At 42.5% G+C, this 24,182-nt stretch overlaps 1 protein-coding gene across 8 annotated transcripts in view; it reads left to right on the top strand.

The window, feature by feature from the left end:
• The window catches only part of MYO6 (myosin VI), a 344,822-nt gene that overhangs the window by 168,786 nt on the left and 151,854 nt on the right, over positions 1–24,182 (top strand). For 5 of the 8 annotated variants that reach the window (XM_040349981.1, XM_040349983.1, XM_040349984.1 and 2 more), the window contains exons 11-13: positions 6,555–6,563; positions 8,717–8,897; positions 21,012–21,156. In XM_040349981.1, the coding sequence (XP_040205915.1) occupies positions 6,555–6,563; positions 8,717–8,897; positions 21,012–21,156 (335 nt within the window). The remainder of the gene's footprint in view (positions 1–6,554; positions 6,564–8,716; positions 8,898–21,011; positions 21,157–24,182) is intronic. The other 3 variants (XM_040349982.1, XM_040349986.1, XM_040349988.1) reach the window with 1 other exon arrangement.

Here is a 24,182-nt window from a genome sequence, read left to right on the forward strand (position 1 = left end):
TTTCAGCCCCCTTTACTCTGATACCCCCAACTAAAATCTAGTGGAACCAATTGCCTTCAGAAGACACCTAATTAGTAAATAGAGTCCACCTGTGTGTAATTTAACCCCGGTATAAATACGTCTTTTCTGTGAAGCCCTCAGAGGTTTGTTTAAGAACCTTAATGCACAAATGGCATCATGAAGGCCAAGAAAAACACCAGACAGACCAGGGATAGAGTATGGCACAACTGCAAACCTACCAAGACATGGCCATCCACCTAAACTGACAGGCCGGGCAAGGAAAGCATTAATCAGAGAAGCAGCCAAGAGGTAACTCTGGAGGAGCTGCAGAGATCCACAGCTCAGGTGGGAAAATATGTCTACAGGACAACTATTTAGTCATGCACTCCACAAATCTGGCCTTTATGAAAGAGTGGCAAGAAGAAAGCCATTGTTGAAAGAAAGCCATTAAAAAGTCCCATTTGCAGTTTGCGAGAAGCCATGTGGGGGACACGGCAAACATGTGAAAGAAGGTGCTGTGGTCAGATGAGACCAAAATCTTAATTTTTGGCCTAAAAGCAAAATGTGGAGAAAAATTAACATTGCACATCACCCTAAAGACACAATCCCCACTGTGAAACATGGTGGTTCCAGCAGCATGTTGTGGGGATGCTTTTCTTCAGCAGGGACAGGGAAGCTGGTCAGAGTCAATGGATGGAGCCAAATACAGGGCAATCTTAGTCACATTCCAGACCTAAATCCATTTGAGAATCTGTGGCGAGACTTGAAAATTGCTGTTCAGACACTCTCCATCCAATCTGACAGAGCTTGACCCATTTTGCAAAGAAGACTGGGCAAAAATGTCACTCTCTCGATGTGCAAAGCTGGTAGAGACATCCCCAAAAAGACTTGCAGCTGTAATTGCAGTGAAAGGTGGTTCTACAAAGTATTGACTCGGGGGCCGAATACAAATGCACACCACACTTTTCACATTTGTCAAAAATGTTGAAAACCATTTATCATTTTCCTTCTACTTAGCAATTAGGTGCCACTTTGTGTTGGTTTATCACATTAAATTGCATTACAATACATTTACGTATATTAAATATATATATAGTTTAGTATTCTACATTTTTTTTTTTGTTTTTGTTTTATAAGAAGCCATTTAGTTATTGCTCAATTATCTGTATGCCCCGATATCTAGAAACACATTGGACTATGTTTGAAAACTGAATATCCTTTCTGTATTTACACTAAATGAATTCCTTGATCTTGATCTGAAAGACTTACAATGTAATTTATTGCGTTCAGAAGAAACACTGTTGGGATTCTGTGGTTTTGATTGAACTGTGAAGTCCATTCTTTCTTAGCAGCAGGATCTCTTTGCATGTGTTTACAGTTTCTAAGATGTTGGTGTGCGTGCTGCACTTGTCGTGTACCAAACATAATTAATGCTTTGCTTTTTCCCTTACACCTGGTTCCCTCACTTAAGACCCTGACTGATACATCTCTTATCTGTAAGTAGCAGGCAAGAGCTGCTCTCCTGTAGGGAAAAGAAGTGACAAACTTGTATATGTCCTTGACATTTATGGCTTTCCTTTTGGTGCCGGAGTATTGCCCATGTTTTACTTCGGAGTATACTGACAGTCAAGCCCAGTGACACAGATTCATTGATCTGGGAACCACGGCTTGTAAATGTATGTAGCAGCTGATTTTCACGTACTGCTCTGTACCTTTGCAGGCCACCTAGTATGAATAAGTGTTAATCTGCTTGACTACAAAAGAGGGGGGGGGAGGTGTTGGAGTCCAGATTAGTTTTAATTAATCACTAAGGCATTACTTCATAGAGAAATGTATTACACTGCACTCTTTAAATGGCTATTGCAGTGTCAGGCGACTGGCTAATACCACCTGAAAATATTTTTCTAGCCTTTTAATTTTAATGTGTGCAGAAATTGTCAGCAGATAGCGTGTGTCCTTGGCCCATTTTATTTTATGCTCTCCATTAAGTTTTACGTTCATTAAGCCTAACCTGATTTAAATGCCTAGGCAGTCACTGGGAAAGTGACTGGCTTATGCCGTTTAGCACTCACAGGCAATTAGTGGACATGATGGTCATCTAATCAGGCGCAAGCATTTTTTGAATGAAGCAAAAGGAGTTTTAGGCTAGGTTCACACCTATGCGAATTGAGTGCGGTTTAAACCGCATCTAATTCGCAGGACATTTCAAAATACATTGTTTTCAATGAGGCTGGTTCACATATGTGCGATGCATTCGCACTGCGTATTGCCTCCAAACCGCATGCGGTTTTTATGTCTTGCGGTGCGGCTCAGGTGCGAATTCAGTCCCATTATCTTCTATGGGTACGCATCTAATTCGCAGATGTGTTCAGTTCTCTGCAGGAGTTTCTCTCATTCAGCTCAATACAATTCTCCCCCACTCTCCTCTCACCCGGAAGTTCTCCCAGGTCTCCAAATTCGCACCTGATCTGCAGCTAAACCGCAGTTGATCTGCAGAACACCCTCTAGAGAAATCTGCAACGACAACGCAGCTCAAAAAAGCAACGCACTAGTGTGATTCCGGCCTTAGACATCGGTTAAGTAAACGCCAAAGACATGCAGGTAGGTTAACTGGCCCCTAGTATGTGTATTTATAAATGAATTAGGAACTTTAGATTGTAAGCTCCTTGAGGGCAAGGGGCTAATGTGAATGTGCAATATACTGTATATGTAAAACACTGCTTAAATTGACGGTACTATATAAGTACCTGTAATAAAATAAATGATGCTGGAGGAACATTTCTTTGTATACAGGAATTACAATTTTTTCTAAATGATTGTTATTGATAATGTTAATCTAACCTAGGGCACAACCAAATTAGCCACAAATTCTTAAGTCATACTTTGAGGAAGATCTCATCACTCTTTACTCCTGATTTATTTATTCTCAGCATCAGCTTTTTAAACCCTTGTCACAGGTCCAATGAAAAAAATCCATGCCAGTCAGAAAGTAAAGCAGTATATTTCTAACTGGCATGGGGAGTACTGTTATGAGCCCTGGTTATGGAGTCCTCTCATAGGTGTGTATACAAATTCTTAGGAAGTGCACACATTTGATATATCACACTGGTCCAGAATCAGACTTAAAATCACTTATGAGAGAAAGTATGGAGCTGCCATAGCTGGCCTCCAATCGGAAATACTAGTTGCATGGCTTTGTCTGATTTTAGTATGCATCAGTCACAAGCCCAGAACAAGCAATGCTATAAATAAGTGTCAGAAAAAGTGTTTGAGGTGATTGTAGCTGTATTGGTGCACTTGCAACAGAAACAATTGAGTACATGTAAAAGTGTCAGGCCGCGTACACACGGTCGGTTCAAACCGATGAAAACGGACTGAAGTTCAGTTTCATCGGTCCAATCCGACCGTGTGTACGGCCCATTGGTCTGTTGTCCTTCGGTCAAAAAAGAGAACTTGCTTTAAAATTGAACCGATGGATGGCTGACCGATGTGTCAAAACCGATAGTTAGTACACAAAAGCATCGGTTCAAAACCCGTGCATGCTCAGAATCAAGTCGGTGCATGCTTGGAAGCATTAAACTTATTTTTTTTCAGCACGTCGTGTGTTTTGCGTCACCGCGTTCTGACCCGATCGGTTTTTGAACTGATGGTGTGTACGCACATCAGACCATCAGTCTGCTTCAGCGGTGAACCGATGAAAACGGTCTGGCGGTCCATTCTCATCCGATGTGTACGCGGCCTTAGACCTCTTTATCTCTATATTTGTCCGGGTCAAGGATTGACGGCTTTGAAGTCAAGGCATCACAATGACACCTGGTGAACTATCATTCTGAAAAGGAAAGGCATGCACTGGCAACTTCCATTAATCTCCAACGACCCTTTAAGCTGCCTGAATGTATTGGGAAATAGACAGTTGACTAAGCACCATAAATTACTGTATTGAGCTTTTAGGTTGACCATGCACTATACCAGGGGTCTCCAAATTTTCAAAAACAGGTGGCCAGTTTAGTGTCCTTCAGACTTTAGGGGTACTGTGGCCAGAGTAGAAACCCAACCCATTGTTGGTGACAGTGGAAGGAATAGTGGCCCACTATTGAGTAGTGGGAGTGGGGGGGGGAATTATGCTGCAATGTTGGTGTAAGTTGAAGAAATGGTGCCTCGCTGGTGTTATCAGTAGGAGGAATAATGCCTTATATCAGTGGGAGAAATGTTGCCCTAAGTGCAAGATAAAAACCGCAAAGGGCCACAGGCCGCAGTTTGGGGACAACTGCATTTATACCATTTGATTGTAGAATTTTCTTTAGACCTACCAGCAATTATGTAGTAAGAGGGTCTTTCTGATTGGATATTATTTGGGATTGCATAGTTTTGATAAATCTAAAGGAGCTTGTACAGACATTGTGCAATCAAATTGTATGGCCGGCTTTAGGAGGATAAAGTATGTAAATTGAAGATTTACTGTGATGAAAGGTTGCGGGAGTAAGCGTTAAGTCTTTTTTAGATTTTGTAACTAATGGTCCGTTATTTATTTTTAGTGATGGTTTTTGTCATGTGCTTCCATTACTTACACGTGTTCATTTTTTATTTTTTTTTGCACAAGTAACATGCCAGTCTTTGTCAGTAACATGGGTTATTGTACTGTGTAGTCTACTGGCGCCATGTGAAATGAAACAAAGTCGAGAAAAAAAGAGCAAATAGCCACTTTACCTGACAATGAAACTGTTTATTTGAGTTTTATTGAGCCACAATTATTCATGGTATTGTCCTGATTATCTTACAGTATTGAGAAAGAACATATTATGTGGCATTGTACAGTTTATAGAGATAAAAAGACAAAGGGTTAACATGAGGTTCTCAAGTGAAGGACACTGGAAAACCTTTTAAGTGATAATAAACATATAAACATATACCCTGTGAAGTGACTGGCCTCCGATTTATACACAGAGATTAAACATATCCTTCTACATAAGTTGTATCTGACTATCTTCAGTCATTTCTTCTTTACATTTTTTCAAAGTGCAGGATTTATACAGCTTGTGTGAGAGTTCAGGAAAAAAGGGGAGAGCTGAAGTCACACTCTACAGAGCTCAGGGAAGAGAGCTCCAGAGCTGATTGATAGAAAAAAGGACACCTCCCCCCCTTCACACAGAACAAAGGAACAGAGCTAAGGCTGTCAATCAGCTGAAGGACCTTCCCCCGGCCCCAATTTTTTTTCTTGGTGTCAGGAAAAACGGTCAGAAGTGATTCATGCTGATAACAGGGGAAAGAAGCAGCAGACATAAATGACACTTAGTGCTTTTAACTGAGACATGTACATACTATAGAAGGATATGCTTTGTTCATATTTCATGTCTGAAATTTACAACCACTTTAAGGCATAGAAGACAATCGGCCATCATTGCGTTGAGACGTCTCCTTCCAATTCTAATGACTGTTCTTGTTGCATGGTTTTCCAGGTTCCATTTTTCCCCTTGAAGCATAGACATGGTAAAACAATTGTGCCCATTGCTTGATCAGTTACTGCTCTAAATGTTTTTATGTTTAAACTAAGGCCATTATCAGCTGGAGAGTGAAGCTGCTGATTGTTGCTTATTTGCTTATTACTTATTCTTTAGATGCCATATTCTAGCAAGTGATGTACTTCTGTTTGGGTATCGCACAAAAACAGAATTTTCTACTTTCTTAGAGGAAACCTGTTAGAAACAGAAGGTTATCAGTGTCCATTTGAATGTTACAGTATCACTTTGGGTGCGGCCATGATAAATATCTGCGGTTTCCAAGCGTGTGGTGCCTATTACTATAACTTCTAGGTGGCTGGCTGCTCCAGTGGCACTGGGACAACACTGCAAGTTCATCACAGATGATTACTCAGCAATGGCAGTATGAATTCAATTGAAAGTGATTCTGCTGGGTCTCATTTGGCTCTACTACATTATTGTCCTACTTGACCGATTTCCTTTTATTACGACAGGCCTTTTAACAGGACTCTGTAATGTGTTTTTTCCATCTCAAGGCTGTTCTGTGATACTGAGATATTCAAAGCTGTCCTCGGGTCTTGTTAGTAATGTGTGCTTTGTGAGTCTTCACACAATTCCACAGGTATATGTAGCTATGTGAAACGTATTAACTTATAAACTAATTGACTGGGATTCCTGGGGGCATGAAAATCTACAGAACATGCCTTGTTAGTGTGGCTTGCAAGCTACTTTTAGAACCATTGACATTTAACTTTTTTTTCCCCCCTAATCTGGACCACGTTGTTTTGGGGTTCTAGATATAAATGTAGGGTATCGGATAAATGGTGCACCTGGGGAAAAAAAAAACAAGCAATGCTTATTTTAATGCACTATCAGAGAAAACCAGAATGCCTCGAGATGATCGCCTCTTGCTCTGTTATAAATGCATACAGCCAGAGGGGCACAAATCCTGTAGTCGCTGCTGCCTGGTTGTCTCATTACTCTGCTGTTTAACGTGTGTAAACTGCTGTATCCATAGCAAACAGTGCAATTAACTCTGTAAATTGCTTTTTTCTTGGCTTTCCTATAATATATCAGGAAGATGAGGTATATTTCTTGAACCCTGCAATCACTTTTAGCTTAGTATTGATGATGTGTAGACAAGCGTGCGGTGACTTTTCAGATGCATGACATATTTGCTGAAAGTTGTTTTCTGCTTTTAGGAAGTTCTCTGACTCTCTGTGAGCTTTTTTTATACTCTGGTGTTTCCGAGAGCCTTGCTTAATACAGCATGCCTAAATGATCTCCTAGGAGTAGAGATGAACTGCTCTGCATGCATATTTGCTTTATGGGCGAATGAGTATATAAATATACATGGAACAAAAATTAGAATGTGATTAACTCCAGAAACATCCACATCCCCCATAAAGCAAAGCATTTAGCTGATTTAGTGCTTTTTATCTTTGTTTATCTATCTTGTATGACTTGCTCTTTATTACAAAACAATTTGTTTCTTATTGCTGTGCTTCAAATATTCACTATAAAACAGAACTGTCAGTAATACATGATGATGACAGCCATTTTCTGAGCTGATCCCATGTTCAGCGTCTTGGTTCATTAACAAATGAAGTATATACTCGTGGCTGTCTGTCTGCTTGCACTGAAGTGCATTCACCGCTCAGGCACTTGAGTCGAGTTTTAATTTATCATAGGGTTTACTAACCAATGGCAACAATATTTTTTTCCCAGATAGAACACTTTTTAGCTGCTTCCATGTATTGGTTGCTGTAAGGGCAGAAGCACACAGGCAAATTTTAGTTATTTATGCTACTAAAATCACTAAACGCGGTGGCCAGTTGCTGCGCCGTTTGAACAAATTGCTCCCTAATTTGTAAGCTGTACAAGCAGCATGTAGTAGCAGATAAGTGCACACATTTGAAGCATTTGGGCATCTTAATTGCTACTACATATTACTTGAATTGTTTACAATAGGAAGCTATTTGTGCAATCTGTTAAGGTATTGATCGTTAGAGATTTTAGTAGCGTCTCTGTATTACAGAGTTCAAGTGTTGTCTGGAATATTTAAAAGGGATTTCCAGGTCTTCATAGCAATAAGGAGGGGCGCCTTCTGCTAAATTTTTAGGTAATAGTGTGACTCCTATGCTGCTGAAGTCACTTAAGATGTTGTCATAGAACATTTTTTATCTGAATGATGACAACACAAGCTCAGGCTTTACTAGATGAAATCGGAAATCCCAGTTCTTGGCATAAAGCTTAAATGAGAAGGACCCATTCTAACCATAAAGCTTAAAAGGGAAGGACCAGGGCCAGATTTATAAGGGGGCAAACGGGGAAATTGCCCAGGGCCCCCCTGACGGTAGTCCCCTTTTTATACAAAATATATAAACAATATAAAAAAAAATGATATATACAATGTTTAATAATAAAAAAAATACTTTTATTGGGAAGTAATATTTTGCTGACCATCATCTGTAAAACTCTGGACCGTTCTTTTGTATCGTTTTTCAAAAATGACTTTTTGGCAGCTCAAGCAAACCACACACAGAGCACTATGATTGCGTTTGTGTGGACATGTGTGACCTCAGAATGACGTTGTGTCATGCATTTTAAAAATGTGTGACTGTCATTGAGAATGTAAACCAACTCTGTGTATAAGGAGCCCCCCCGAACCTGAGGTGCCCCGGGCACCCTAAGGTCTAAATCTGGCTCTGGGAAGTACCTGTCTTGACCATGAAGCTTAAGAGACCCATTTTGAGCACTACTTTGAGGTTTAGTAGCTGGCGGGGACTTTCTTATAAACTGAAAAGCTCCTGTAAAATAAGAGTGGAAGGAGTATTATGTAAAGCAGCAAATGAGATGTATAATGCAACTATCTGTTGTCCTCTTACTCTGATCTGCAGAAAGTTCACAAGCTCTAACTAGACTTCAATCTTCAAATTCTGTACACCGCTCTTTTTACCAGGAGGGCAGAGAAAATTTGCATACTTAGTCATTGTAGAAGCTTTAGGCACAGGGCATGAATGGGAAACCTTAGTTCTCCTCATTAGTATTCAGCTTGGGTTACAAAATGGCTGTTTATTAGTGTGTATGTGATGGTCTCCTTTATTATCTCCTTTTGAGTTCTGCATGTTAACTCTACTTCGCTGTAACCTCTTTTGAACTTTATGTGTAGACTTTTATGCGCCTGACTTTTATGCGTCAGTCTAATCCATAAAATAACAAAGTTTTCTTTTTTGTAGTACCTCAAACATGGCTCCCTAAAGGATCCCCTCTTAGATGATCATGGAGATTTTAATCGAATGGTTGGAGCTATGAAAAAGATTGGCTTGGATGACACAGAGAAGCTTGATCTTTTCCGAGTGGTTGCTGGCGTCCTGCACCTTGGAAATATTGATTTTGAAGAAGCTGGGAGCACCTCTGGTTAGAAGACATTTTATTCTATTATTCCATCAGTGTAAATGTCATCTGAAAAGAGTTTGAGTCACAAAGCACAATGTTCTTTTAAAAGTGGGAATAAAATGTGCTTTAAATTGCATGTGGGCTTTGTTCTACGTATAGTACAGCAAAGATGAGGTCTAAAGGAAAAAGTTTTTTTTATATATAACGTTTTTTTTCTCTAGTAAATGGGGAAAAAGTGATTTCATTATGAGTAGATGAACAGCCATCTGCACAGCTGATTTGCAGAGGTCTTTTGGAAACAATAAAAATGCACTGTTGTGTGACTGCTGCAATGCAGGTGCTCTGCACAATGCCTGTTAATACAAGCGAATGTCACAGCTGACAGATTGGCCCCTGGCTGACAGGAGGGTCACAATATCTATTTGAATGTAACCATGCTTAGGAAATGCATCTGTTTTTCTAGACTACATGAAATATCATAGCTACGTAAAGGTAAAAAGGGCTATTCACAGTTTGAAGATTGGTATATGTCAGAGTTTATTTACAGCTTAAACAACAATATGAAGAGTGTAATTACTCAGGAATAGAACCTCCGTTTTTTTAAATTTTACTGGTAAGAGCTGAAAAAAAAAAAAATAAATTATTTTGCAATGCTCCAGCTAAAAAGAAAGCTCCTTGTCGTACTTTAACCACTTAAGCCCCGGACCATATTGCTGCCCAAAGACCCAAGGGGTTTTTACAGTTCAGGACTGCGTCGCTTTAACAGACAATTGCGCGGTCGTGCGACATGGCTCCCAAACAAAATTGGCGTCCTTTTTTTTCCCCACAAATAGAGCTTTATTTTGGTGGTATTTGATCACCTCTGCGGTTTTTATTTTTTGCGCTATAAACAAAAATAGAGCGACAATTTTGAAAAAAATGCAATATTTTTTACTTTTTGCTGTAATAAATATCCCCCAAAAACATATATAATTTTTTTTTTTTCCTCAGTTTAGGCCGATACGTATTCTTCTACCTATTTTTGGTAAAAAAAATCGCAATAATCGTTTATCGGTTGGTTTGCGCAAAATTTATAGCGTTTACAAAATAGGGGATAGTTTTTTTGCATTTTTATTTTTTTTATTTTTTTTACTACTAATGGCGGCGATCAGCGATTTTTTTCGTGACTGCGACATTATGGCGGACACTTCGGACAATTTTGACACATTTTTGGGACCATTGTCATTTTCGCAGCAAAAAATGCATTTAAATTGCATTCTTTATTGTGAAAATGACAGTTGCAGTTTGGGAGTTAAACACAGGGGGCGCTGTAACATTTAGGGATCACCTAGTGTGTGTTTACTAGTGTAGGGGGTGTGGCTGTAGGAATGACATCATCGATCGGGTCTTCCCTATAAAGGGAATCACCCGATCGATGCGCCGCCACAGTGAAGCACGGGGAAGCCGTGTTTACACACGGCTCTCCCCGTTCTTCAGCTCCGGGGAGCGATCGCGACGGAGCGGCTAAAAACAAATAGCCGCGCCGTCGTCCCGGATCGCTCCCCGAGGGGACCCGACCGCCGCAAGTCGCGGGGGGGGTCCCGATCGGACCCCCCACCCACGTCTAGGCAGGGACGTACAGGTACGCCAATGTGCCTGTACGTGCCATTCTGCCGACGTATATGTACATGCGGTGGTCGGGAAGTGGTTAATACCACTTTTTTAAGACCGAGTACAAGTACCAATACTTTTTTTCAAGTACTCGCCAATACCGATACTTTTTTTTAATGTCATGTGACAATTTGAATAATGGGCACTGATGGATGGATGGCACTGACAGGGAGCACTGACGGATGAATGGCACTGACAGGGAGCACTGACGGATGGATGGCACTGACAGGGAGCACTGACGGATGGATGGCACTGACAGGGAGCACTGACGGATGGATGGCACTGACAGGGAGCACTGACGGATGGATGGCACTGACAGGGAGCACTGACGGATGGATGGCACTGACAGGGGGCACTGACGGATGGATGGCACTGACAGGGGGCACTGACGGATGGATGGCACTGACAGGGGGCACTGACGGATGGATGGCACTGACGGGGGGCACTGACGGATGGATGGCACTGACGGGGGGCACTGACGGATGGATGGCACTGATGGGGAGCACTGACGGATGGATGGTACTGACGGGGAGCACTGATGGATGGATGGCACTGACAGGGGGCACAGACGGATGGATGGCACTGACAGGGAGTACTGACGGATGGATGGCACTGACAGGGAGCACTGACACTTCTTGAAGCAGAAAGATCTTAAGCGAAGTGACAGCAGACGGACTATTTTCTGGCGAGGGCTGTGAATGGCTCAGTCCATTGTATCGGGCACACCTGGCTCTGCGGCTGATTTAGGATTGCCACCTTTTCATTAAGCCAAACCCGAACACTTTAGCTGCGCACAGCAATTTTTTTTTCCAATATACACTATAGGATTGTAAAAAACTTGGGACACCCCGAGAGGAGCAGTAATGCGGTGCCGTGATGAACAGTAGGTGTGGCAAGATGGTTGGTCTTCCCCCCAGTATAACCCCCCCCCCCCTGTCAGTCTGTTGCCTAGTACATCCTCCTCAAGTCAGTCTGTTTCCCTATAAAATCCCCCCCCCCAAGGTCAGTCTGTGCCCCCAGTATGTTTCCCCCCAAGGTCAGTCTGTGCTAATGCTGACAGAGGTTGGCGTGAAAGGGGCTGGAAGGACTCCATACAACTGCCCAGGGGCAATAATCTGAGAGCTGAGTATTTTATGGAGCCACATGCAGAAGTACAAGAAGTAATATGAAAACCCCAAATGGAGTCAGGGGACCCCCCCCCCATTCACACACACTTCCAAACGTACTGACCCCTCTCCAGGAGGGGACCCCTTAACAGGAGGAGTGCATGGGGGTGATTAGAAGGGACTCCCTCCCACCCATACAGGAATACTGACAATCTCCCCTCCAGATAAAGAAGACCCCCAGCTAGGAGGACTACAGGGGGTGATAAAAGGGGACCCTCATCCAGGAACTCCCTTCTCACTCTAGTTAAAGAAGACCCCCAGGTGGGGAGCACTGCAGGGGCGTGATGAGAGGAGACCCCAATACAGGAAATCCCCCTCCATCCCCCCTCCAGTTAAAGTAGATCTCCAGCTAGAAGGACTGTGGGGAGGTGATAAAAGGGCAGTGGCGGTGCGTCCATAACGGGCGCACGGTCACCACCCCCTCTCTCCTGACACCTCTCTATCACCATAGATTCATGCATCGCATAAAATCTATCTATGGTTGCCGCTGACACCCCTTATTCAGGTGCCTGGCCCCTTGTCGGGCACCGGGCACCAAAATTACAGTGGCGGTGTATTTTTTGGAAGCACCTGATTAGAGACTTAGGCTCTAATAGGCATCCTAAAAGGTATCCATGCTGGGTGCTCGCTGTTCCCTCAGCGGTGTGTTAGGAAAGCGAATATTCATTTGCTTTCCTAACACTGAACCGCCTCTCAGCCAATCAGATGCTTGGGTCTATTATCTGTCACCTGATTGGCTGAAACGACAGACGCTGTGATTGGACGCCTATCGCAGAGAACGGGAAGAGATGATGGGGAAAAGACATTGAGGAGCGTGGACACCGCTGCCCCAACAAGACAAGGTAAGTGCCGGGCGGGCGACGCACACTGGCAGCATTTGATGGGCACAGTAGCGGCAATTGATGGGCACAGTGGCTGCATTTGGGCACAGTGGCGGCATTTGATGGGCACAGTAGCTGTGTTTGGGCACAGTAGCTGTGTTTGATGGGCACAGTGGCTGTGTTTGATGGGCACTGTAGCTGCGTTTGATGGGCACAGTGGCTGCATTTGATGGCACAGTGGCTGCATTAGATGGGCACACTGGCTGCGTTTGATGGGCACAGTGGCTGCGTTTGATGGGCACAGTGGCTGCGTTTGATGGGCACAGTGGCTGCGTTTGATGGGCACAGTGGCTGCGTTTGATGGGCACAGTGGCTGCGTTTGATGGGCACAGTGGCTGCCTTTGATGGGCACAGTGGCTGCCTTTGATGGGCACAGTGGCTGCCTTTGATGGGCACAGTGGCTGCGTTTGATGGGCACAGTGGCTGCGTTTGATGGGCACAGTGGCTGCGTTTGATGGGCACAGTGGCTGCGTTTGATGGGCACAGTGGCTGCGTTTGATGCGCACAGTGGCTGCGTTTGGGCACAGTGGTGGCATTTGAGGGACACATTGGCTATGTTTCATGGGCACAGTGGCTGCGTTTCATGGGCACAGTGGCTGCGTTTCATGGGCACAGTGGCTGCATTTCATGGGCACAGTGGCTGCGTTTCATGGGCACAGTGGCTGCGTTTCATGGGCACAGTGGCTGCGTTTCATGGGCACAGTGGAGGCGATTGATGGGCACAGTGACTGCGTTTCATGGGCACAGTGACTGGGTTTAATAGGCACACTGGCTGCGTTTGCGGGCACAGTGACTGCATTTGATGGCACAGTGGCTGCGTTTGATAGGCACAGTGGCGGCAATTAATGTGCACAGTGGCTGCGTTTTGATGGGCACAGTGGCTGCATTTGATGGGCACAGTGGCTGCGTTTGATGGGCACAGTGGCAGTGTTTGAGCACAGTAGCTGCAATTTCCTGTTTGTTTGCGCCCCCCCCCCCCCCAAAAAAAAAATTGAGCACCAGCCACCACTGTAAGAGGGGTCCCCAATTCAGTAACAGAGGATCCCCCTCCAGTAAAGAAGATCTCCAGCTGGGGGGGGGGGGAGTGATAAGAGGGGACCCCATTCAGATATACAGGAATTTGCCTCCCTGCCCCCTGTAGTTTTAGAAGACCCCCAGCCAGTAGGACTGCAGGGGGGGTGATGAGGGGGACCCCCATCCAGGAATAGGTGAGGGGTGATAGGAGGGGACATTTCTAACCCCCCCCCTTTGGTAGATAGAGACCACCTGTCAGGAAGAATACAGACATTTGCCCCCTCCTCCCTCTTAAAAAGGTGAATGACAGTTTAGTGTATGAAGATATTCAGAGTTACACTCACAACAGCTCCGGTCACAGTGCAGAGGGGGTGACTCACCGTAGCAGATAAGGAGGAAATCCCCGTACAGCTGCAATGTTTGTGAAGGAGATCTGGGCGGGCTGCCTGTCACTGCTGATTTTACTCCTCTTTCTGTCCCCTGCGCTGCTGACACTCTCACTCTCAGCAGTGGCGGCGAGGATTCACAGGCTGCCCGACTGGTGGGGGGGAGGAGGATGGATAGCAGGCACCGTGCAAGTGGAAAAGCAAAGTGAGTGAGACGGTCGGGACTGCAGGTATACTGTTGTGTCCGGGTTAGAAGAGGACAGAAACCCGGGCACAAGTCTCAAAAACCGGACTGTCTGATTGTTAGGCTGATTGCTTGTCTCACGCTGTGATAACGTTCCCGGTGAGCGGCAAAACATTTCAATTTCCAGCACTCGCGCTGCACAGTTTTGTCTTGTTGCCAGCAATGCTGTAATAGCCCCGTCCCGCCGCCGTACCTGACCATTTACAGGGCACCAGCCAGGGACACAGGAAGTAAACAGAGGGACGGATCCGGGAGTGACACACACTGACTGGCGTCCCCCTAAATGTTGCACCCGGTGCGACGGCGCTTCCCACGCTACCCCACTGGCTCCGCCCCCTCTCCATCCGCCGACTTCCGGGTATCGGCTCAGGCATCGGGAGCATTTGTGCGAGTACAAGTACTCGCCCAAATGCTCGCTATCGGTCCGATGCGCTATTTTTTACTTGTTGCTATAATAAATATCCAAATAAAAAATAAAAAATTCTGAGTTTAGATCGATACATATTCTTCTACATATTTTTGGTAAAAAAAAAAAAAATCGCAATAAGCGACTGGTTTGCGCAAAAGTTATAGCGCCTACGAAATAGGGGACAGAATTATCATTTTTTTTTTACTAGTAATGGTGGCGATCTGCGATTTTTTTTTTTTATTGGGACTGCGACATTATGGCGGACACATCGGACACTTTTGACACATTTTTGGCACCATTCACATTTATAAATATGCACTAATTACTGTATAAAGGTGACTGGCAGGGAAGGGGTTAAATGTGTAGCCTAGTGAGTGTTCTGACTGGGGGAGGTGACCGATCTGTGTCCCTATGTACAAGAGACACAGATCGGTCTCCTCTCTCCCTGACAGGACGTGGATCTGTGTGTTTACACACACAGATCCACGTCCTTGTCTGTGTAACCGCCGATCACGGGTGCCTGGCGGACAACGTGACCACCAGGCACGTGCATCGGCATCTCAGTGATGCGGCGCATGCTGCCGCCGGCGCTCGCGCGCCCCCCAGTGGCTGGAGGCCATATATAAACGGCCTCCCGGCAATTGGGATCCACACTGCGGCCGTAGAAAGTCGCCAGGCCGGCAGGAAGTGGTTAAGGGGTAAAAGAAAAAAAATAGAGGCAAGTCGCTCCTAAAGAATGACAAGATGGGAGTTATGTTCATTTATGGCTACTGTCCTTAAGAAGTAACCTCTTAATATTTTACTAAGTCATTACTATTCTGCACATTTTTTTCATTAGATGATTCCTTTTTGTTTGTACTGGGGCTTGAAATATTTATCGTACAATATTCAAACATCATCTGCTGGGTCAGATGGATAAGTCACACTGATATACAGGTCTTTTAGAACAAAGCCTAGGATTAGTACTATTTACAAAGGATATTTTTTCATTAGCAACCCATAAAATATATATCTTGTCTAAAAGTTGGTAAGCTTATTTGGCCAGGTCTCTATTAGCTAGTGTTTTATGTATGTGTGTATGTTTTAATGTCATTGTTCTAGTCCTATGTCCTTCACTTGTCTAGTACTGAGAAAGGTGTCTGCATTTTCTAAATCAATAATAATCATAGAAAGATGGAATTACACTGAGAAAAGTCCAACCAATAATGAAAAGTCACTCTGGTTGCTGTGGGTTACACAATATCACTTCTATGCTGCGGTTAAAGAGTGAAATCTATACACCCTGCAAGGATAAGTGTTTCAGTTTATTGTAATACTCCTGTTGCATATTGCTTTTTTATCGTGCTTTAACAACTTTTATTTATAGCTAACATTTGTTGAAAAGATTGTACAGCGGTGACTTTGCTTGCCCTTGCCTGGATGCTGTGATATTAAGGCTTTGGGTGGCAAAATAAAGATGTATGTGTTGGATATTTAAAGAGCTAGGGGAATTCTTTATCATTTCACTTGCCGACTTATAAAAAAAAATGGTGACAGCCTGCATCAAGCTGTCAAAGAGTTTTTCCTGGAGTTCAGTATGTATCTTGGTTCTTTCAGACATTCATTATGGGAATTAAATTTTCCTTTTGTGTTTTTTTTTTCTTGAAACGTCGATAAAATGCGTTATGCTGTGCAGTAACTCTGCACTGAGCAGTCTCATCATCCAAGACTGTTGTAAGAAATGACAGCATATTTATACCTATTGCTTACAGATGTCACAAGTAGATGTGAGGGGATCATTTTTACAATTTCCTGCCCTTCCCTGGCCATCACGATTTCTGCTGAAGGTGTTCTACAACATCTTAACCTATATCTATATTCTTCATGCCACTGCACGCTTCTCTTTACTGGCATATATCTCTGTCTGGGAAAAGCAAATTGCAGAATACCAACTACTTACCCGTATATATGTATATTCAATAATGGACTTGGGGAGTTGCTGTTGGAATTCTGAACATAAAGGAACATCCTTGGAAGTTTATGCCTGTTTTTCATTAACAACTTGAAGGCTGGTGTTCACTCATGTTAGTTCCCATCCTAGAATTGTAACAAGCCTGCCAAGTTTTTAAGCTTAAAGTGATACTATGGGTTCAGTTTTTAATGACAAACATATCATACTTTCCTCTACTGTGCAGTTCATTTTGCACAGATTGGCTACAATCCTCCTCTTCTGGGGTCCTGTGGCGCCTCCATGCAATAGATAACACCCTCTGGAAAGCTCTATCCAGAGGAGGTTACCCTGCGGGCACGCTCCCGTGTCATACACTCTGCGTCCATAGACGCTGAGTGTATGACTCTGCCCCGCGGCGGCCGTGTCATTGGATTTGATTGACAGGAGGCGGGAGCCAATGGCTGCGCTGCTATAAATCTATCCAATGAAGAGCTGAGAAGCCATAGGGAGAGTGACGCGGGATCGTGCCCATGGAAATTCGGGGCTCAGGTAAGTAAAACAGGGGGGCTGGGAGTCCAGGCACAGCAAGGGGTTTTTTGACCATAATGCATTAAAGTAAAAAAAAAACACAAGGGTTTACAACCCCTTTAACAACAAACTGTGGAAAATTGTGGCTGTTAATATGTAATAAAAAATAAAAATAAAGCTTAAGGTATCACAATCACATACAGTTGGGCTCAAAAGTTTGCATACCTTGGCAGAAATTGTTGCATTGAAATTTTAAATATGACTAATCATGCCAAACAAACTGTCTTATATTTAAGGATAGTGATCATATGAAGCCATTTATTATTAAATCAGCTTTTTAAATCCTATTATTAACCAAAATCATCCAAAGGGTCCTGATCAAAAATGTACATACCCTGGAATGTTTGGCCTTGGTACAGACACATAAGATGACACACACAGGTTAAAATGGCAATTAAAGTGTTGCTAAACCCACAACAGTAAAATCAGTCTGTATATGCAGTAAAGCATGCTTCTATACTCACTGTGGAACCTAAGAAATTAATTCTCTGCATTGTGTAAAAAGGCTGCCTGATCCGGTCTTCTCTGAACCTCCCCTTCTTTCACAGTTCCCAAACCCATCTCCTGCCTTGGGTTCACTTTGCACATGCTCAGTTTGGTGTGAATTGCTAGAGAGTTTTTTTTTTTCTTGGGAAGGTGCATGTGATCGGCACAGGGCCAATTGGCACTGTCCATACAGAGTGTCAGGAGTCCTAATAGGACAATCAGAGTAGAATGAAAACTCCTCCTACAAGGTTTATCTAGACATTTATAGAAGTCATAAGACTGATATATACTGCTGATCAGAAAAGGTATTTAGCAGTTTACGAATATTATTGCATTTTCATGTACTGTGGGAGACCAAATATAGTGAATGCAGGCTTAGTAACACTTTAAAGGATAATTTCCCACATCTGTGGCTTTTTAAATTACAATTATTGTCTGTGTTTTAAATAGTCAATGAGTTTGTTAGCTCTCACGGGGATGCATCGACCAGGCTATACTGAGCCATGGGAGCAGAAAAAAATCTGTCAAAAGATCTGCGTAACAAGGTAATAGCACTTAATAGAGATGGAAAAGAATATTGAAAGGTATTCAAAGCCTTGAAAATGCCAGTCAGTACTGTTCAATCACTTAAGAAGTGGAAAATTCGGGGATCTCTTGATACCAAGCAAAGATCAGGTAGACCAAGAAAGTTTGCAGCCACGACTGCCAGAGGAATTGCTCAGGATAGGAAGAAAAACCCACAGGTAACCCCGGGAGAAATACAGGCTGCTCTAGAAAGACGGTGTGGTTTTTTCATGGAGCACAATATGATGATATTTTGAACAAAAATTAGCTGCATGGTCGAGTTGTCAGAAAGAAGCCTTTACTGCACCAATGGCACAAAAACGTCTGGTTACAATACGTCCGAAAAGAACACTGACATGCCTATGATTTAAAAAGGTGCCAAACAACTATGTGATAATAAAAGGCTTCATACGATCATGATCAGTCATATTTTCTATATCGGTGTATGCAAACCTTTGAGCACAACTATACATGGCACAGCAGTAGTACAAAAAAACTTCTACTAGTATCCAAAAGAGACCACCTCAAAATAATCAACAAAAATATAAAAAATACATATATTTGAAAAAGGAACTTTCATTCCTCCTTTTATCCCCTCCCCCATTTTTGTTTAATTCTAGACAAGTCTGTGTAAAAAATAAAAAAACATACACGCATGCTCAGATAGGCCTACATCCAGTCCCATGCTGCCTTCTTTTCCTGTTTTTTAAATAAAAAACAACGCTTTAATAAGACTTTGTTTTATTGGACCGTCTCTCACATGCTCTCTGGAATATAGCACACTTTCCAAACCTAACTCTGTTTGTTGGTTTCTGTAGCGGTGTGCTGATATAAGTTGCCATTGTTTTGTCCTCTCCCCCCCCTCTCCTCTCCTTCCTCCACCCTCCCTGGCTACCTCCATTCCATTTTGCATTTTTTTACACCCCCCTTTTTTCCCCTGTCCGTTTTGTTCCCTTTAGAGCCGGTTCACACAGGGGCAACTTGTCAGGCGACTCAGGCGCCTGACAAGTCGCGCTCTGCTCTGTACAATGGAACCGTTCTAATAGGAGTGACTCAAGTAGCTCCGACTTAGAAAAAGGTTCCTTTACTACTTTGGGGCGACTTCAGGGCGACTTGCATTGATTTCAATACAGAAGTAATTTTGCAAGTTGCCTCTGAAGTGGTGTGGAGATCGCCCGGCAGAGTCACGCAGCAAGTCCTGCCACCGGGTCTTACTGGCACCAGGCAAAAATTGGCTACTCTGAATGGGCACTGAAACCTGTACTTTTATTTAGCTCTGATTATTTTGCTCTCAAGATATCCTAAACACGGGGTCCATACCTGCTGGTGTGCCCCCAGGCGCTACCCTTCACCCTCACATAAGTGCAGTATGCCTTTGTGGCCATTAGAGCCCTCTCTGAGTGAGGTGTTTTTTGTTTTTTAAGTTTTGCTTGATGATAAATAAAGCATTGGGAAAAAAAAAAGTATAAAGAAAAAAAAACACATAAATGCAACCAATTTTATATGGGAGGGTAGGAGAAGAATGAGATAAAGTGGGTGGGGTAGGTGAAGGTTCACTTTAAAAGAACCATGTATGCAGGTCATAATAATCCACAATAACTTGCATGTAGAATGTTGTATCAAAGATACCTTTATCACAGGTATGTCCCCTGACAATCACAATTAACTAAGTATAATGTATAAATCTTCCTTTTCATTTCCCATAATCTGGAATGATCCTAACTCCTTTGGAAATCTTAAAGGGGGACAAACTAACTTTTATACAACATTCTTAATGCAAGCTCATGTGTAATATTATGACCTACAGATCCTGCATGATCCTCAGGATAGGGAAGAAGATAAGCTTGTTCTGCGTCAAAATAAAACTTCCTCCCCATTCATGCCCCATGGGTGCAGCTTTATATTTTGGGATTTATGTATCTTAAGCTGTGCTGATCATCCGGCCCCATTTTATCTTGGATATGTGGCAATGGAAACTAATGGACTTGCTGTCTCTATCATCTCTGGGAAGATTTAGGCCCTGCTCACACCGGTGCATTTTATGTGCTGTGCATTAAAAAAGGTCCCGCATGCCGCATCTTTGATGCGCTTTTTTTTAAAACACATGTTCTATAGATTTCAATGGTAACATTCCTAAAATGCATGTTAAATGTGTTTTTATAATGCAACATACCAAAAATGCACAGCACAGATGTGAACCAGCTCTATTTGTCCTGTTGAGGAAAAATCCAAAATTGCAAGTTGTCACAGGAAAAGAAATAGAGGGTAAATCTTTCAGTGACAACGGCTGTATTGGTGACAACTGTCCAAGAGAATTTCCCCATCCTTCTTTTTTGTTTTTGTTTCACTTCCTGTATTGAGACAGGAAGTAAAGGTAAAGCTCTCCTATGGAGTTTTAACCACCTACTCTAGCCAAACCTTAAAAGAAAGCATTTTAATTTATACTTTCAAAAAACTGTTAGAACTTAGTTTATGTATGTATTTGAATGGGTCCATTTTTTCTGTGCCTATACTAACTACAACAATTGTTTGTTATTCCAAGAACTGTCTGGGCCCTTCCATTTCTCTTTCAGTTTCTTTTCTTACTAGAGCACAGAAGCTTTCAATGTGTTATTTTCTAACTGCTTACCATGGTTTTGTTGTATACAAGGCTTTTTATTTTTTTGCCAGAGAAAAGATTAAAAGCACAGATTGCATAATACAGATCCTTTGGACAAAAGCCTGTAAGCTAGGATGAATGCCAAATTCTGTTAACCAATTATGCTCCTTCCTGCAGACCTTGGTTTTGCTGACATAATCTTTTGTATTGAACACCAGGTGGCTGCACATTAAAGAACCAATCTAGCAAGACCTTAGAATGTTGTTCAAAGCTGCTGGGTCTGGACGAAGATGATCTACGAGTGAGCCTCACCACACGGGTCATGCTTACAACAGCAGGGGGCGCCAAAGGCACAGTTATCAAGTAAGACATTTGCACTATTTATTTTCCTGTCTTTGTCTCTACCCATGCAAACAATTTGGAATCTGGTAATTTCTCTTAAAAAGAAAATCTTCATCCCATGCAAAATCTTTTTAAAGCCTTTACTTTTCTTATCACTTTGGTCCATAACAGTTGTCGCAACACGAGAAGGGATACTCCTGTTATTAAATCCGATATAAATAACAGGTTACCTTACCTGCACTAAAGTGATCTGTATAGTGTGTCTCTGCCAGTTTACAGTTTCTCCTCCTCCACTCAAGACCCCGTAAATGTAACACAGTATGTTACAGATAGGCTAATCTTCTCTTACTTTCTGTTTAATGAGAATGGCAGACGGTGACATTACAATCGCCATTGCACTTGAGAACGTGCTTTGATGTTGTCAAAAATAATGAGTCTAATAAAGCTTGTTTTGGAGTTTTCAGTGGTGTATGTCCTTTTTAAAAAGGATTGTGACTTCATTTTAACATAAAGTCGGTTCTTAGCTAAAGGCAGTAGAGAAAACATATCTGCTTACCTACAGATGTCAGTGATTGGCTTAACGAATAAATAAAAATGCAGCCCATTAAAGCATATCCAAAAGTGAATTCTTAAAGCGTGATCAAGGCTAAACTTTAGTAATTCTGCCACTTTATAAAATGTCCATGCCACCTTATTTATGGTCTTTAGTTTACAATTTATATTTTCACCAAGTGTCAGAGTATTGACATCACTATACCTCTGGCACTCCAACTCAGGTCCTTCTGGTTTTAGCTCCTGCAGCTGCACAATAGTATGCAGCAGCTCTACCCGCCCCTCTCCACCTCCTGCACAATCACAGAGCACTTTGTATTATGTGAACCCATTCACAAAATATAAAGTCTTCAGTGAATAGGCAGTAGAGGGGAGGGGCAAACAGATCTGCTTTGTGAGAAATGGGCATCTCTCCTGTCAGAGTACCCGGAGTATAGCAATAGGTGTACTCCCAAAGCTAAGTAAAACTGTCAGTTATAAATAAAATAGATACGTCTACGAGGTGATATGTACCTCATTGGACTTTGCCCATAGTAAGGCAGCACCTTTTAAAAAGTTACTAAAGTCCTTAGATTTGATGGCTTCGTTGGCTTTCTTTATTTCCAGGCTTTCTTTTTTTCTTTGCTTGCACCTAGTGATCATGATTGTAACAAACTTTCTAGCTTAGTGTAATGGGAGCCGCATTATCACCCCAGAATTAGGCCTGCAACTCCCTTTCTCCTTTTCTATAGCAATGGGGAAGGTGTTTTGTAGTTTGCATAGAGAATTCAGGACAATGCGAACTGTCAGCAGGGGAATCCTGCTGATAGTTGAAAGAACCGAAGCTGAAGGTATCGGTTTTCAGGTATCTGCGCATTTGTACGAGTACCGGTACTCGTGCAAATGCTTCGTATCGGTGCAACCCTAGTTAGAACTTCTGTCATGTGATCCTTTTTTGCCATTTTTTTTTTCATTGGGGAGATTTCCTTTCACTTCCTGCTCCAAAGACAAAACAAGAAATGAGAGGATACTGTGTCAAACTAAGGGTAATCTTGAGGTGTCACCACGGTCAACAGAACGTGTGTCCCCTTTGGTAGATTTGCCCCTTATTTACTGTTCTGATGTCAAACCAAAATTTGGGGATTTTCTTTTACCTTGACTTTTGATATCGGACCCCCCGAATAGTTAGAGAGGGGCAATCTCTCTAACGGGGGGCACAGACAGCTGTAAAAACTGACAGGTGTCCTAATCCCTCTCCACTCTTTCCAAAAAAAAGAATGTTTTGCCTTTAGTTGCCCATTTAATCCAATATAAACCTATTGCCTACATTTTTACATAATCCAAAATTTGCATTTTCATTAATACTAGTTTGTCACAGTATGACTTTTACCTTGGTGTTATAGTTTACAGGCAACTGTAATTATTCTTTAGTAAAGGCCTGTATCGGTGATTTAGTAGATCACAAAAGTATAACATTTTGAATTGTATCATGCCATCAATAAGTAACATATTTACTTGTAAATATTTATATTTCTTCAAGTGTTATGTGTGCTTTTAGCACCTTGCTTTTTTTGAGGACGTGGTTTTCATAGTAGCCTTCATCTTTAGCAGAAGATACAAAGGCTTATTGAGGTATTTCTTTTTGTACTAGGTGGCTAAACTCATTTTTAATTAGACAATGCTCTCAAGGATGTGCTGAAATAGCCAATATAAATTGCAAAGTGTGATGTGAAATATAGATCCTGTGAGTTCTCAGCAGACCTTGACTTAAATTTACTTGAATGCACTGCTTGCTTTTTATCTTTTCAAAGTGTTGTTATTCTTGCAGTTTCGCCAGACTGAGTTTACTGTAAAAAAAAAAAAAACTTTTATTCATAAGCTGAAAAGACTAAAGCCACAGGAAATCGTTTTTTTTAAATGAATACCTTATATTACCAGGTAGATGGAGATACATGTGTCTCGTGATCCCACTCGCTTAGCTTTCTTTAGAGCACTCTTTTTTTGAGAAATGGCAGTTTCATTAAATGCAACATTTTGGAGCCTAGAGAAAACTGTATCAATATCACAATCTTCAATAATTAAGTACACATTATTTTTAAAGTAAAAAATACAGTAGTCCACAAAATAGCATTGTTTCAGGCAATCTATCACTGATACTGAAAGCTCTTCTCATTATTATTGCCTGAGAGTTTACATTCTCCCACTAACTTGCCCGAGGGTTGACCTTCTCCCACTAACTTGCCCGAGGGTTGACCTTCTCCCACTAACTTGCCCGAGGGTTGACCTTCTCCCACTAACTTGCCCGAGGGTTGACCTTCTCCCACTAACTTGCCCCGAGGGTTGACCTTCTCCCACTAACTTGCCCCGAGGGTTGACCTTCTCCCACTAACTTGCCCCGAGGGTTGACCTTCTCCCACTAACTTGCCCCGAGGGTTGACCTTCTCCCACTAACTTGCCCCGAGGGTTGACCTTCTCCCACTAACTTGCCCGAGGGTTGACCTTCTCCCACTAACTTG

This window comes from Rana temporaria, chromosome 4, assembly GCF_905171775.1.
Source record: "Rana temporaria chromosome 4, aRanTem1.1, whole genome shotgun sequence".
Lineage (NCBI taxonomy): Eukaryota > Metazoa > Chordata > Amphibia > Anura > Ranidae > Rana > Rana temporaria.